The sequence below is a fragment of the Pavona decussata genome, unplaced genomic scaffold, assembly GCF_977016875.1.
Source record: "Pavona decussata unplaced genomic scaffold, jaPavDecu1.1 SCAFFOLD_418, whole genome shotgun sequence".
NCBI classification, from domain to species: Eukaryota; Metazoa; Cnidaria; class Anthozoa; order Scleractinia; family Agariciidae; genus Pavona; species Pavona decussata.
The window spans coordinates 251,346-264,617 of NW_028145780.1; the positions used below are offsets into that span (position 1 = coordinate 251,346).

General features: G+C 40.4%; 1 protein-coding gene across 2 annotated transcripts; it reads right to left on the minus strand.

The window, feature by feature from the left end:
• Window positions 1-27: 27 nt before the first annotated feature.
• On the minus strand, window positions 28-12,765 carry LOC146450833 (uncharacterized). Of its 2 annotated transcripts, none has more exons than XM_085099924.1 (9): window positions 12,369-12,765; window positions 10,502-10,745; window positions 9,636-9,769; window positions 7,414-7,699; window positions 5,887-6,102; window positions 4,779-4,985; window positions 3,731-3,833; window positions 1,974-2,043; window positions 28-1,784 (listed from the first exon to the last, which is right to left on the minus strand). In XM_085099924.1, exons 1-9 carry the CDS (start codon window positions 12,528-12,530, stop codon window positions 1,683-1,685), a joined length of 1,524 nt encoding a protein of 507 aa, XP_084956050.1. In that variant the 5' UTR covers window positions 12,531-12,765; the 3' UTR covers window positions 28-1,682. The 2 variants fall into 2 exon arrangements, with proteins under 2 accessions (XP_084956050.1, XP_084956051.1); XM_085099925.1 differs by having other exon boundaries at window positions 12,376-12,491.
• Between the last annotated feature and the right edge of the window lie 507 nt (window positions 12,766-13,272).

Below are 13,272 nucleotides of genomic sequence, written 5' to 3' on the forward strand. Positions count from 1 at the left end.
AACATGAAAATTTGAAAAGCGCTCAACCTCTTTCCTCTTGCTGGTAATTTTGCGTTTCGAAATGGGTTGGACTTGACAATTTAGAAAGCTTGTAACATCTGCGTTGCTGTTATAGAAGGTTATATTTTCTTGAAGTTTCAACGCAGTGACCTGGCAGGGCCCGGTTGTTCAAAGCCCGATTAACTTAATCCCGGATTAAAATGAACTTCGACTCAAGTTTAATTACTAATAAATAAAGATTCTTCCAAAGATTTTTGTCTGTAAGTTATGATTTACGACTTTTCTTTACTATCCGCCCAAAATTAGCTTTTAGAAACATTTTTAACGAGCGAGATAAGAACCTCGGTTAATTTTTAATCGGGGATTAACGTAAGTCGGCTTTCGACCAACCGGGCCCTGCCTTGCAAGTTGCTAGTCCATTTTTTATGCAATTTTTCGTTGCAAGACGAGTTGTAAGGAGGGGTGTTACACGTGCAGTTTCACCTGCAAACTTTTCTCGCAACAACGTTGCGTTGCAAGTTGTTGGAAAAATTACCTGAAGTGGCAGTATATTTGGCTAAGAGCCGTATTCGTTTCATACTTGGGAGCTTGGGATTTATTTTCGGTGGAGCTCAGATTAGGAATTCTTACGGCAGAACTAATACGATACCTTACATGAGGTATTTATTTCTACATTGCTTCAACGTATTTACATAAAACGTGAAAATGGTTCGCGAAAATTTTGCCCTGTAAAGCGGTATCCGTGCAAGGCGGGGTGTCCATAAAACAGAGTTTGTATGTAAGTAGGCAAGTAAGTAATGTATTTATACCAAGTGTAGGATGTAATGATGGCACGTATAGTGAAGTGGGGAAAAGAAAAAATTAATGTAACATCATGATCTTAAATCCACTAAAATATCTTAAAAACTTAATGAATGGTCCGTGAGAATGAAGTATTGTTCAGTGAATGACACAGGCATACTCGGAAAAAGGAAATCCGAGTGTTCAGGACGGACTATCAAGAGTCGAACCTAAGGCCTTCCGATGACTATTTCGGATGCTTTTAATGAATGGTATTTCGCTTCTTTTGTAATATTTACTAATACTTGTATTGTTGTCATTGGGTTGTTAGCTTCATATTCGTTGTGTTGCTGCCGATACACCAATTTCTATTTCTCAAACGAAGTCGTCAGTCGCGTTTCGGCAAATTCACGAAAATTTCACGACAACTGTCGGGTGAGCTTGCCTTCACTTGACTGTATTACTTTGCAACTTCTCTGGCCAAGTCCACAATAATGAGTTTTCAAAAGTCTCGTTTTCATCTCGCAGAAAACGTAACAAAATGTCTTCGTCCACACTAGCGTTTTCGAATCGTTTTCATCTGTCCACAATAAAACACTCGGAAACGATCAAAACAACTGGCATCTTGGGTTGCGCGTGTGTAGATGTCGAATTTGGACTTGTCCATACTAAACGATGCATTTCCAAATATCTCCACTTTTAAAACCGTTTTCGAAAGTCTTCGTTCTCATCTGCGTTTTCGATCGTTTTAGTGTAAAAGTATGCGTTTTCACGGGACCTCTGAGCCACTGAAACCACTTGCTCAACCACGTACTGCACAGCATACAGCGCAGTGGGCAACCTAGGCAATCCTCGAAGCTGAGTGCTAGAGTATCGCTCGTCCGTTTGAAGTCAGTGCTAATTTATCTCTCCAATTTGTCCAACTCGTCTGTGAATTCCAACACATCAAACACGCTATCCAGTTTAAGGTCGGTCCTGATTGACGTATAGAAGAACTCTGGACTCTGTAATCGAGAAATAAGATTTCTTTTTTAGGTGAGAAGTTTAACAAAATAATGTTTCAATAAACGTAAACAGAATCACAGGAGACCTCACTGTTTGAAAGCCATAGGCGTGTGAAAACGGCTCTGCAAATGCGGGGGTAAAACGTTTTTCTATCAAAAAAACTTAAAAACAATAGAGTTCATTTCAACCTCCTTTCGAAGATCCTGAAGTCGCAACAACATCCGACCATCCATTCTTTTGAGAGCTTTTGAATCCACACTGTTGAGAAAAAATGTCACAGATTACAACAAAGAACAGTTTAATTACTTTTTAGTAGACTACACTTGCATTCTCGACAGTCTCGTCCCTTCTTTACGAGGGAGGTTGGGAATGAGTGTTAATACGAGCTAGAGGAGCATTGGGACGAGCACGAAACGGAGGCTTATGGGAAGGAGAAAAATAGGTCTTCGCTTTTTCTCCCCTTCCCGTCTTTCCCCGCGCACCCGCTACCGCCAGCTACAGTTTCGAGTGAGCGACTGGGGACGAGGCAGTGTCTACATGATAGTCATCAAGGACGCTTTGAAACCCGTAGTGGAAGGCGAGTTGGAAAAAAAAAAAACGCACCATGCACACCTAATATAATCAAGTACAAGACAGAATTCAACAAAATACATATTCTTGACAGTGACAAAATCAAAAATAATCCGGTTCTTAGAATATTCTCACCACACAAATTCATCACAATAACCAGCCCAACCTTTTAGTGAAATTTCCTTGAACATATCCAATATTCTTTCGTTTATTTGTTTGTCGTTTCGACTGTCCGTCCAAATTTAAAAGAGAGTTTACGATAGGAAACAAAATGAAATTATTAGATACATGACTGAAACACGCTATAAAAATCGTCATTCGAGTTTGAAATGAAACTTTTCCGTTAGTAAGAGTTTTCGGCTGGACTTAATTAATTGCTGCAACAGTATGAATACTAACTTGGACGAGCTATCGGATGCGGATAATTTGCTTGCAATTTGGAGAATGAATGAATGAATGAAGATTTTCTACAAGCGAATCACCTTTTGATTCTGATTATTGCTAAACAACAGATTTTTCACTGCTGTTACAAAAGCATCCGCCCATCCTTGAGGACAATTGTATTTTTTAATTAGAAAGTGAACTTAACATTTTGAGGTATAACAGTAAGAACCTGCTTTAACCCTGAGCGTGGGGAGTATGCACAAAATAGTCTTAATGTTTACGACTCTAGTTTTCTTTGTAGATGTGTGCTTTACTGCACTCGAAATGGATTATTGTACACGTTCATCTATGTTTCATGTGTGTTTCATAATAACCACTTTCGTTCCTGTCTACACGGTATTTGATGTTTAAAACACGAGCAGCAGAGTTTTATCGGGATTTAAAACCACGAGGCGCAGCCGAGTGGTTTTAGACCCGACAAAACACTGCTGCGAGTTTTTAGAACGGCTTCAAAAACATTCCTGGAAAAGCGTGTGTCAAGGGAGTTCATAACAATGATGCTTTTGTGAAAGTTGGCAATTGGCATACGAGAAAAACATTAAACATGCACCGCATACTAATAAGGAGAAGGTATAGAGTGTTTTCATTCACGTGACTACCGGCCATATTGGTTTACTGAAACAAAAGAAAGTATTCATATAAAAATAGAGTTCAATTCCCAGAGGTTTAGTTTGGGACACCAACATGGCCGCCATTTCTTTTTTTTGGGACACCAACATGGTCGCCGTGACGTCATGTGAAAACACTCTATTATCGGGTTTTAAAACCACTACACGTGATGTTTTATCGGCCATTTGATGGGTCAATGTGCTTATGAATTATTAATGAATTTTTGAAGGGCTATTTCAAACTCTTGTATGTAATGTGACGTCTTTTCATTTTTGTCAGGAAATGAAAATTCATTAAAAAAAAAAAAGAACAACAGTCTAACCGTCCTTCCAATCCCACTTCCTTGAGCCAGTTTCTTACGTCATTGTTCGTCCAAGATCTGATGGAGGTCTGGGGCGCGGCATCCACAACATCAACAGCTGTCGCTGAAATTGGACAATCACACACAGTAGGGGTCAATTCAATCAACCTTTTACACTTGCAGCTAACTAACTGGGCCCTCAGTAATTTATACTGACAAGCGCATGCAGAAAACGAGTTCAATTAACATTGTTAGAAGACTTAAACTACGCCGGATTGCTAACCTCGTTTTTCAACTCTTTATTGAGGTTTTTTTTTTTTAATTCGCATGCCAAAGCAAGGACCCAACTTGTAACTGGCCTGCCTGAGCAGACATTCAATTGTATATTTATTAAAAAGTGGATCATTGTATAATGCAATTCCAAGGATTTGATTGGCTTAGCGGCCATGTTATATGAGCCTATACCATGACCCAGCAATAACGACCATTAAATTGTCTACTGCTTGTTCTTGCAAAGCGAAATCAGCAAGATCTTGCCTCGTTGGTCATCTATCATCTCATATCCAACGCGCGCTCGTGGAATAATTGTAAGATAACAGCACAAAGAAAATTGCGATGCGGGCAAATGAAAATTAGGTGTTGAGACTTTTTAAAGAAGGAAAGAATTCTTTCTGTCCTCTCTCCGGTCACTTCTCGTTTCTTCGAATCGCCCTCGCCCACTTTGTGAACGCCTGAAACAGGCTAATATTAACAACACCATTACACTTGTAACTTAGAAGCTTTGCCATTGGTGTGGCATGCGCATACAAAAAGAAACTCGATGAAAAGTTCATAAACAAGTTCAGTAATCAATACCAAGAGCCCAGATTACTGGTTACAATTGTAAAAAAAAAAAAAAAATTCAAAAAGCCATTTTAAACAAATGCAAATCAGTTTCAAAAATTCGGTATCCTGTGAAAATGCGTTGGATATCCTAAAAGCTGTCTCGAACCCTGAACAAAGTTGGTCCACGGTATTTTTTAACAGTGTCACATGATTGACACTTTAAAAACTCTCCAGAATCTCATACCTTGAATGGTTTCCTGTGCCGCGATTTTCCCTCTATTCCCGAGTTCCTTAGTAAGCTTTTCCACGTTAGTGTCCAGTTTATGCTTTTCGCTGAAGTCAATCCAAAATTTTGATCCCACAATGATGCCAAGCCATCCATCAGGTTTGTATTTATAATCCATCATCAGTGGAATGACGTCCTTATGTAGCTGATACGTGTATTCTGCCTCTAAAATTTTAACAACAAATTCGGTACTATCAAAGGAGTCTCTTGGGTTTTGAATCTGATGAGCTTCATCGGTAGAGGCGTGTAGTTAGATTTTGTTAACCACATTTTTAAATTGATTACATGTAAACCAGGATTACCGAACTGGACTTTCTCTTCTATTTTTCTTATAAGGTAGAGGCCCCCACGCAAATTTGCGTGTATCCGCGCAGGTTTATGACGTGAAGGGTGGCGCAATTTTTTTCTAAAATAGATTTTTTTCAACAAATGGGTTTGCGTGGACCCCGGCCCACGTGCGGTCTCTATCCCTGATTATGACTCATGATCTAAACAGCTAATATCTTCGACTGCCGCGGTGTCAAATATGGAAGTCAATTTTGACCTTTCCAGTACCAATTCTATAACATTAACTCTCCTGCCTTGGCGAAAGGTTGTGACATGTAGAGTTCTAAGTTAGGGAAAAAAAACATTTTCAAGTTCACTTTACCTCTCGCGATCTTATTTTGAAAATCATTGTTTCTCTGTTTTCTTTCCCTGCATTCAGCAGAGGTTAACAGGTATATCATGACGCTGGTAACATTGATCAATTCATCTTCAGTCAGTTTTCAGTATAAGTAGCTCAATAGGTTTTCTCTACTGAATATAATACTTAAACTACGAGTAGTCTTATTTCTCTCAGGTATAGTGGATTAGGCGAAACACACGCGTGCGTGTACAACAGCCGCCTCCCACGAGGAGACGCCACGCGTGTCGAGTATCTTCGCGAAAGGGTATTTTCGCGTACGTTCGCGTATTTCGCTTGCTCTACTATTCCAGCCTCTTTGAAGACTAATTAAAACGTTTTTCGATGACCCCTTTTCTTGCCAGCTTCCTTCATGTGAAGATCCAAACAAATTCTAGTTACCTGATCTGCAGTTTGGACTCTCCTTGTACTTCTGAGACACACAAACCAACACAACACTTGCATTCTCTACAGCTTTGGCCATACTCTCCAGTGTAGAGCCTCCCATCTCATCAACATCCATCCAAACCTTGTAGCCGTTCGCCTGCAGCTGGTTTTTCAGCTGAATCATGGGTTTTTGTACATCCCACTGATAGCTGATCATCACGTGCTTGGTGTCTGTGATTAAAATAGAGAATGCAGTATAGGTTTGCTTGGCTGCCAAATGCGGCTCAAAATTAACGCGGGATGCGTGATAAAGTGAATACTTAGACCGGGATAGATGATGAAAATACCATGGCGAGACACGGGATAGGCTCTCTTTTGTAGGCAAGACTGGCTAGACTGCAGACGGTCTCTCTTTTGCTCCAGAATCCGCAGGGAAGAACGCAAGATATTCGAAGCGCGAGTCGCGCCGGCCTTCCGGCGCGCGCACGCGCGGGCGCGACTCGTCCCCCTAATATCGCGCTTGCCAAATTTTTTGCGTTCTTTCCAGCGGATTCTCGAGCAAACGAGAGACTGCTCGCAGTCTAGGAACTGGCGGGATGACATGGATTTTAAAGCGGGAAACGGGATGGCTCTATTTATGTCGGATGTGGATTCTGGATGCGGGATTTAAATAAAATGGTGGAAAGTTGGATGACTGACCTTTGTTTGCGGGATGCGGGATGAATAAATTATTATTTTAAGGGCAGGATGAGGGGTGAAAATACGGAAAGAGGACATGCTCACTTTTGCAAGCGGATATGGGGGATGACATAATTTATTTTAAAACAAGGATACAGAATGAAAAATTGCCACATCAGTTAAGACGCAAATTAAGTGGAAAAGACCATAAAATAAGCATATTTGGGAACATGGAAACTGGTTTAACAGTTGAAACGATTATTTGAGAGCCAGAAGTCCGGGATGAGCAGCTGAAATAGTGAAAGACCTTGAAACCGTTTGACGGCTAATAATAACTGCTATTTTGACGGTTTACGGTTAACCCCATTGAGACCCAGTCATAAATGCACTAAGGATGCTTTACATTTATCAGAACTGCGCGGCCAGACAGCTCAGTTCGTAAACGGAATGTCCCAATTTGAAGGATAAGTTTTCTGCTTGTCTTTTGAATTTCTTCAAAACAGCGCGTACAAGTTTCGGAGTAATTATTTATAAAGATTTTGCAGCACCATCCCTTCAAATTGACGCATTGGATTTACAGACTGCCCAATCTGACCTAGTCTCCCTCGCAGCCGTTTTTAGTGTCGTCACGCAACGCTCCTCCCCAGTGGGGAGGAGCGTTGCGTGACAAGGCTGCGAGGGAGACTAAATCTGGCCGGTTAGTTCTGGAAAATGGAAAGCACTCCAAGACCGATCTGAGTACATCATGTAAGACAGGGTCATTTGTCACTTTCGTGTGACATCCTATATCTCGAAGGTTTGCCACTAAGTGCGTCAGTTTTAGTGATTTTGGTGTTTCAAGAAAGAAGGCTAGCCATATTGTACCTGTTGCTTCCTGTGCTGTATCTGAGTGCCGTTTCTTCTCCGCGTGTCTGTCCTTGCCCTGGCATTCCCATAATGCACCAGCGGCAGCTCTCCTTAATTCGCTGTTCTCTGACGACAGAAGGTTTTGCAGCTCAGCAATAGCAAACTGGTTGTTCTTAATTTCTTGTTTGTTTTCTTCATCAAACGCCAAGGTCCACAACGTTTTGCATGCATTTAATCTCTCGTCGTCGCCCTGAGCGTTTCGCAGCATTGTCACTAGGATTGGGACGGCTCCGCTTTGAGCAATCTGAAATGAACGTAAAAAGTCGTTACTGACCAAGCGTGGCCGTGTGTGTAAGTATCTGTTCACATGTGTGACGAGATGAAGTCGAACAAGTAACGACCTCGTTACTATCCGAGGGATGATCCCTCCCTTAAGAACGGTGCCTACTAATAAAGAAGTTTAATTTGCGCGGTTTATGACTATGCGGAAAAAGAACATCTTAGCGAGGGCTGTTGAAATCCAAAAAGAAAATTGGGGGGAACCACGATTTTTTTTTTACGAGAGAGATAATTAAGCATCAATTGCTCTAAAAAGCAGTAAAATACAAAGCAATATATGACGTTTTTATTTTTTAATTTTAATTGAAGCTTATTATCTCATGGTTACCCCCCAATTTTTATTTTTTTACCAAAAGCACTTTCTCCGCATAGTTTTAAACGGTGCAAAAATATCCCTGTATTAGTAGGCACCACCCATAGGAAACTCGAGTATCTTGAGATGCGCAGAACGTACGCGCAGTAACAAAAGTAGGCTCCGTACTGAAATCAGTACATTCCACACTTTCGGATGGTGGTTGCTAAATAATGTTATTGTTGTTGTTGTTGTTGAAGCGTGTAAACTAAGTAGATCTCTGATCTCTTTGAACATACCGTTCGAAAAGTTACAATTTCATCTGAAAAGGGTTTTGCTTTCTTCATTAAAAAGAAGACAGAAAAAAAAACGAGAAGCAAATTCAAAGAGAACTGTCTTTGTTCATCCGGTTTTAAGGTTACTTTTGGGATCGCTTCTTTCGGACAATTCATTACTCTCCGAGGGTCACTACCAGGATTTGTTCTAAAACTTGCCTTAGGAGGGCTCAATGGTCCCCTTGGATATTTCCTAGGGACTTTTATCACAAAAGAAAGCCCAAGATATGTCACCTTCTCATACAACACTTTCGATTCAGCAAGATACTAGTGGTATAAGAATGAATTTTGAGATACTGCTCTAATGGTCGTTTGAATTTGTAGTGTACTTTTTTTCAGTTAAGGTTCGTACCGTATACGTAGTATTGTAAAGATTCAGAAGCTTATATATGTACGGTGCAGTTAAGCACAGCCACTGTGTGTGTATGAAGTACAGAGTCTATTTCATGCCACGCTTTTTATTACCGGTAAAGAGAAAGAGAGAAAATAATCTCGATGCCACACCTACAAGACCACATTATGATATCCCATAAGGTGTCTCTTTATTTCCAGGGAGCATCTCTGGTACGTTTTATCGATCCCGAAGAAAAATGAGGACTTCATCGGAAGGGGAACTAATCGTTCCCAGATCACTTCATTCTCCAGGCCAGGCTGCATTTTATGTAGGCTACACCGAAGTTCCTCGGTGTGGGTTTCCAAATTGCTCGGTACACTGGCGCAAGATCGTGGTCTTTGGGCAACCACGACGGCAACGGACAACAAAAACGTCACTTGAAAAAATAAGTTCGCCTCACTTGCACTTCTTCGCGATTATTCCCGTTCGTTTAATCATAGATGGTTTAGCTTAACTTGTGCAATGTGGCCAAACTATCCAGAAATAAAACTGGTGGGAACGGCGTTCAAGTTCAGACAGAGAATGTAAAATTACCGACATGTTTTCACGTTTTCCACAAAACCTTGAATTTAGCCATTTCACGTTGTTGTTTGGCCGAGGACGGCGAAGAAATGTACCAAAAATAATAACGCAGCCGCAGAGCCATTATTTTTCAAATTAAAGCCTATTTTTTGTAATGTTCTCGTTGCCGGCATCGTAATAGCTATATAAACTCCCTACAGTATTATCTTGGCTTTCGAAAACTTACACATGTACTGCTAAAAGGAACTTTTGTTATCCAAAAATATCCAGGATTTCTCTCCCGCTGAGGGATGCACTCTGGATGGATTCTCCATTATTACAGAAGTTACATTTACATACAATTCAAAACACATCATACCGTCTTCTTGTTGTTATCATTGACCGCAATTTGCGCAAGTCCTTCGGCAAGTTCTGCAGCAGAAAAGCCAAGATATCTGTGGTTGCGCATTGTCAATGCCTTCTTCAGCAGGCCTGTGAGAAACTTGATAGGACCTGAAACGACAGTGTTTGGTCTAAAATGAGAAAATTCCAATGGATTAATAATTTAGGTTCAGCATCCAGGTTGTTCATTCAAAATGACCCTAGCCTGCATGGCAGGCGCGTGAAAAATATATAGCGCTCGGAAAAAAGCGTGGAGTGCGAGGAAGGGAGACACGCGAGGGTGACTCTCTCTCGCGCGCGTGGCTCGCGCGCCCTAAATTTCCATGTGCCTGCTACAGACTTGCTACGTTAAATGACCCCCTCCCCATAAAGAACTTTTCAAACAACAAACAACATTCGAAAACAATACAGTAAATAACAAATTAAGAATCCCAACCAACAGGAGGCAGCCCAGTTGACTACTTTCCAAGCGCGGCCAAGGAGTTGAACTTAAACCTACCATGAAACAACTCCCGCTAGTGGTCAGAGCGGGGCTTGAATCCAGGATCTCCAGATTTGAAGTCTGACAACTAAGCACTTAGCAAAATCTGCCTCCTTTCGGAATTCTTCGTTAATTCCATACGGGGGTGGGGAGGGGGGTACTCGTAGCCGGGTCGGGAAAACAGGTTTTGAAAATTTACTTAGCTAGTTTGGTCTCAGGGCAATAGGGTCTGAGTTTGGAGGACAAGGTGGAAGGACAAACATTCCGAAGTGTACCCATGCAGGGAATATTGTTGAAAAGCTGTGTAGCAGCTGTTGCAAAGTGGACTTACATGCTAGTCTGCCTTAAAATTGCCTTTTTACCTTTATCTGCCATGATTAAATGATTGTTCTCTTCATCAGTCAAGTATGCCAAAATAAGCAGGCTCTTGGTACTGTAAAGAATGACTTCAGCTTTAAGGAGAGGGATAAGCACATCCAAAGCCTGACAGGCAGCGAAGCTCCTCCTCGTTGGAACACGCTTTGACATGTTATGAAGGATTCCCAGGACCCTAGAAAGCATTTTGCCACGCACTGTGTACTGTGAAAGTTGCTGTGTTTCAGCATTCTGTAAATTCAACATAAAATACTGTTTTGATAACTTTTTTCTTAACATTTTCGTTGAATTTTATACAAGAAAGACAATAAGTCAAATCATTATAAATAAATAAATAAATAACGCCTTTGTTTAACGAGGGTAAGCACATAATAGTGGTTAGACGCACTAATAAACTCAAATGACCCTCAAATGACTAGGAAAATGTAAAAAAAAATACATCATAAAAATTGGGCTTTGTATATATTATTTTGATAAAAATACTTAATGTGTTACATTATCAGAAACAATTGACGTTTTTGTCAGAAGGGTTAGCTGAAGATTAATTAGTTCACTGAAGAGTAATTTTTAAATTTGGTCAATGAAGGTGACTCTTGTCAGTCTCACCACTGACAAACCACTGGTCCTTGGATGCTGGATGAGGTTGGAATTTTTGAAAGGCTAGTTTATTTTTATGAAAGACTCGAGATGATGGAGTCTGAGTTAATAGTGCCACGTACACATTAACAAACCCTTCAATAAACAATTAATTATTCCACAGCCACACATCGGAGTTAAGATATAACATTAATTGGGTCAACACTTGGCATGCACCAGCACCAAGTTGATTTATTTTTCTCATATCCAAGCATGTGTGAGTGGAATAATTTAATGGCATAGTGCTTTGGTGGAGAGTGGTGACTGTCTCTGTTGTCCCCCAGTACAGACTCAGTCCACTGTCAGTTGAAGTCCTGTACCATTTGTTAATCTTCATTCAGTTTACCATCTCTGTTGTCATCCAGTCCAGCGTTCCCAATCTCCAATAAAGTACTATATACCATTATTGTCTTATTAAAAACAACCAAGAGAAAACACTAGATCTTCCTGACTTCATTTCTCAGCCATGGTATAATTATTATGGCTTGCATGTATATCCCATGGCAGGCCTGTAGGCAGGTTTTTTTTGCGGGAGGGTGCGATGCAATGAGGAGACGGACCAAATGAGCGCCAGAGGCGCGAGCCTCTGGGGGGGTCAGGGTGCATGCTACCCCGGGAACTTAGAATAAGATATAAAATAGGTAACAAATAAAAATTAGGGTCTATGATAAAAATAACAAGAATAAGGAACTGAACACGTCACTGAAGATAAAATGTTATGATGTTTGCAGAAATTCTCCCAACTTGAACCATGAAGAAATATAAGGAGAATTTGCATGTTGATATACACTCAATTGGAAAAACAAAAAATTAATAAAGGGTATTAGCCATGAATGACAAGACCCAACAACTTTCTGAGAAGCATTTGACCTTATCTATTGACTTTACATTCTTCTTGTTAGAAAATAAAAGCATGTGCAGCTTTAAAGTTTAAATTTACCCATTTCTCACAGAAAATAGACAAAAACACAAAATCAGGTGGCATGATCATTCACAATTTGTACAGGACCACATTTTTACAATCATGTGTACATAGTGGGATTGAAACAAGAGGTGCAATCATTTGACATTTCTTTTTAAACAAACTGAACAACCAGACATCTTCAGTGTAACTGCATGACGTCAGAGCCGGTTGCTTAATGAAGAAGGAGGTAGAGGAGTTAGAATGTTTGCCAGTGGGCACTTAGTGCTAAAAACTCTTTTCAGGTATATACCTACCACATACTTTACATTGTGAGGAATCGCATCTTGTAGTTCCTTAGTCATGTCAACAAGAAGACATACCATACCAAGTTCAAAACATGCCAAACTAAACTGGTCATAAAGGTCTGAAAAATTTAGAACTGCTGCCAATAGTTGAGAAATAACATCCTGTGACATTTTCAATGCCTCTCTCTTGTCTTTGTCATTACTGTGGGCCTACAAAAATGGTTGAGAAAAGAGAGACAGAGATTAAAATAATAGAGACAAACAGACAGACCCTCAGGTCTGGTCTATTCACATATGTCTGGATGATTGCAAATTATACACTTGTCAATTGAAACTGAGAACTTAATTTTTTTGGGCCACTGGCATGGGCTACCCTGAGACAAGGTGAAGATATGTGTTATCAGGGAGTTCCAAATGCTATGCATACAACTACCCCACCCCCCCCCCCCCTTCCCTCTCCCCAAATTCACCCCTCCCCTTTCACCTTTCACCAATTGTTTGCATTTTGCAGGACAGGTACAAATTTTAGCGAATTTGGATATTGAAGACTTAACCATGCTGTGAACAAATTTTTGCAGATTCCATGTACAGTATTTGAATAAAATAACAAGGGAATGCCTTGTTTTTTCATAATGTGCAGAGTCGTCGGTTACGGTACAATTCAAAGTGGCTACGGCTACGTCAAATTTTCTCCGCAATTATTTTCAACATGCATGAACAATTTTATGCCCTTAAGAATGGTGTCCCACTAAGTTCTGACAACCCATTTTTATAAACCAAACAGTTGCAATCCGTGTATCGCAGTTACTCATCGTTTGTTTTGTTCTTTGGCAGGAGATGCCGTACGATACTCTCCTTGCCCAGATGGAGTTTATTTTAAAAGCAAATTTACTCAGAGACAGCAGAGACTTTC

Excerpts from the sequence above, each read along its gene's own strand:
- LOC146450833 (XM_085099924.1), bottom strand. The coding sequence starts at position 12,530 with ATGTCACAGGATGTTATTTCTCAACTATTGGCAGCAGTTCTAAATTTT. Across the intron at positions 9,770-10,501 it reads TTTAATCATGGCAGATAAAG|GTCCTATCAAGTTTCTCACA; the intron begins GTAAAAAGGCAA and ends CTGTCGTTTCAG. Across the intron at positions 3,834-4,778 it reads GGCACAGGAAACCATTCAAG|CGACAGCTGTTGATGTTGTG; the intron begins GTATGAGATTCT and ends GTCCAATTTCAG.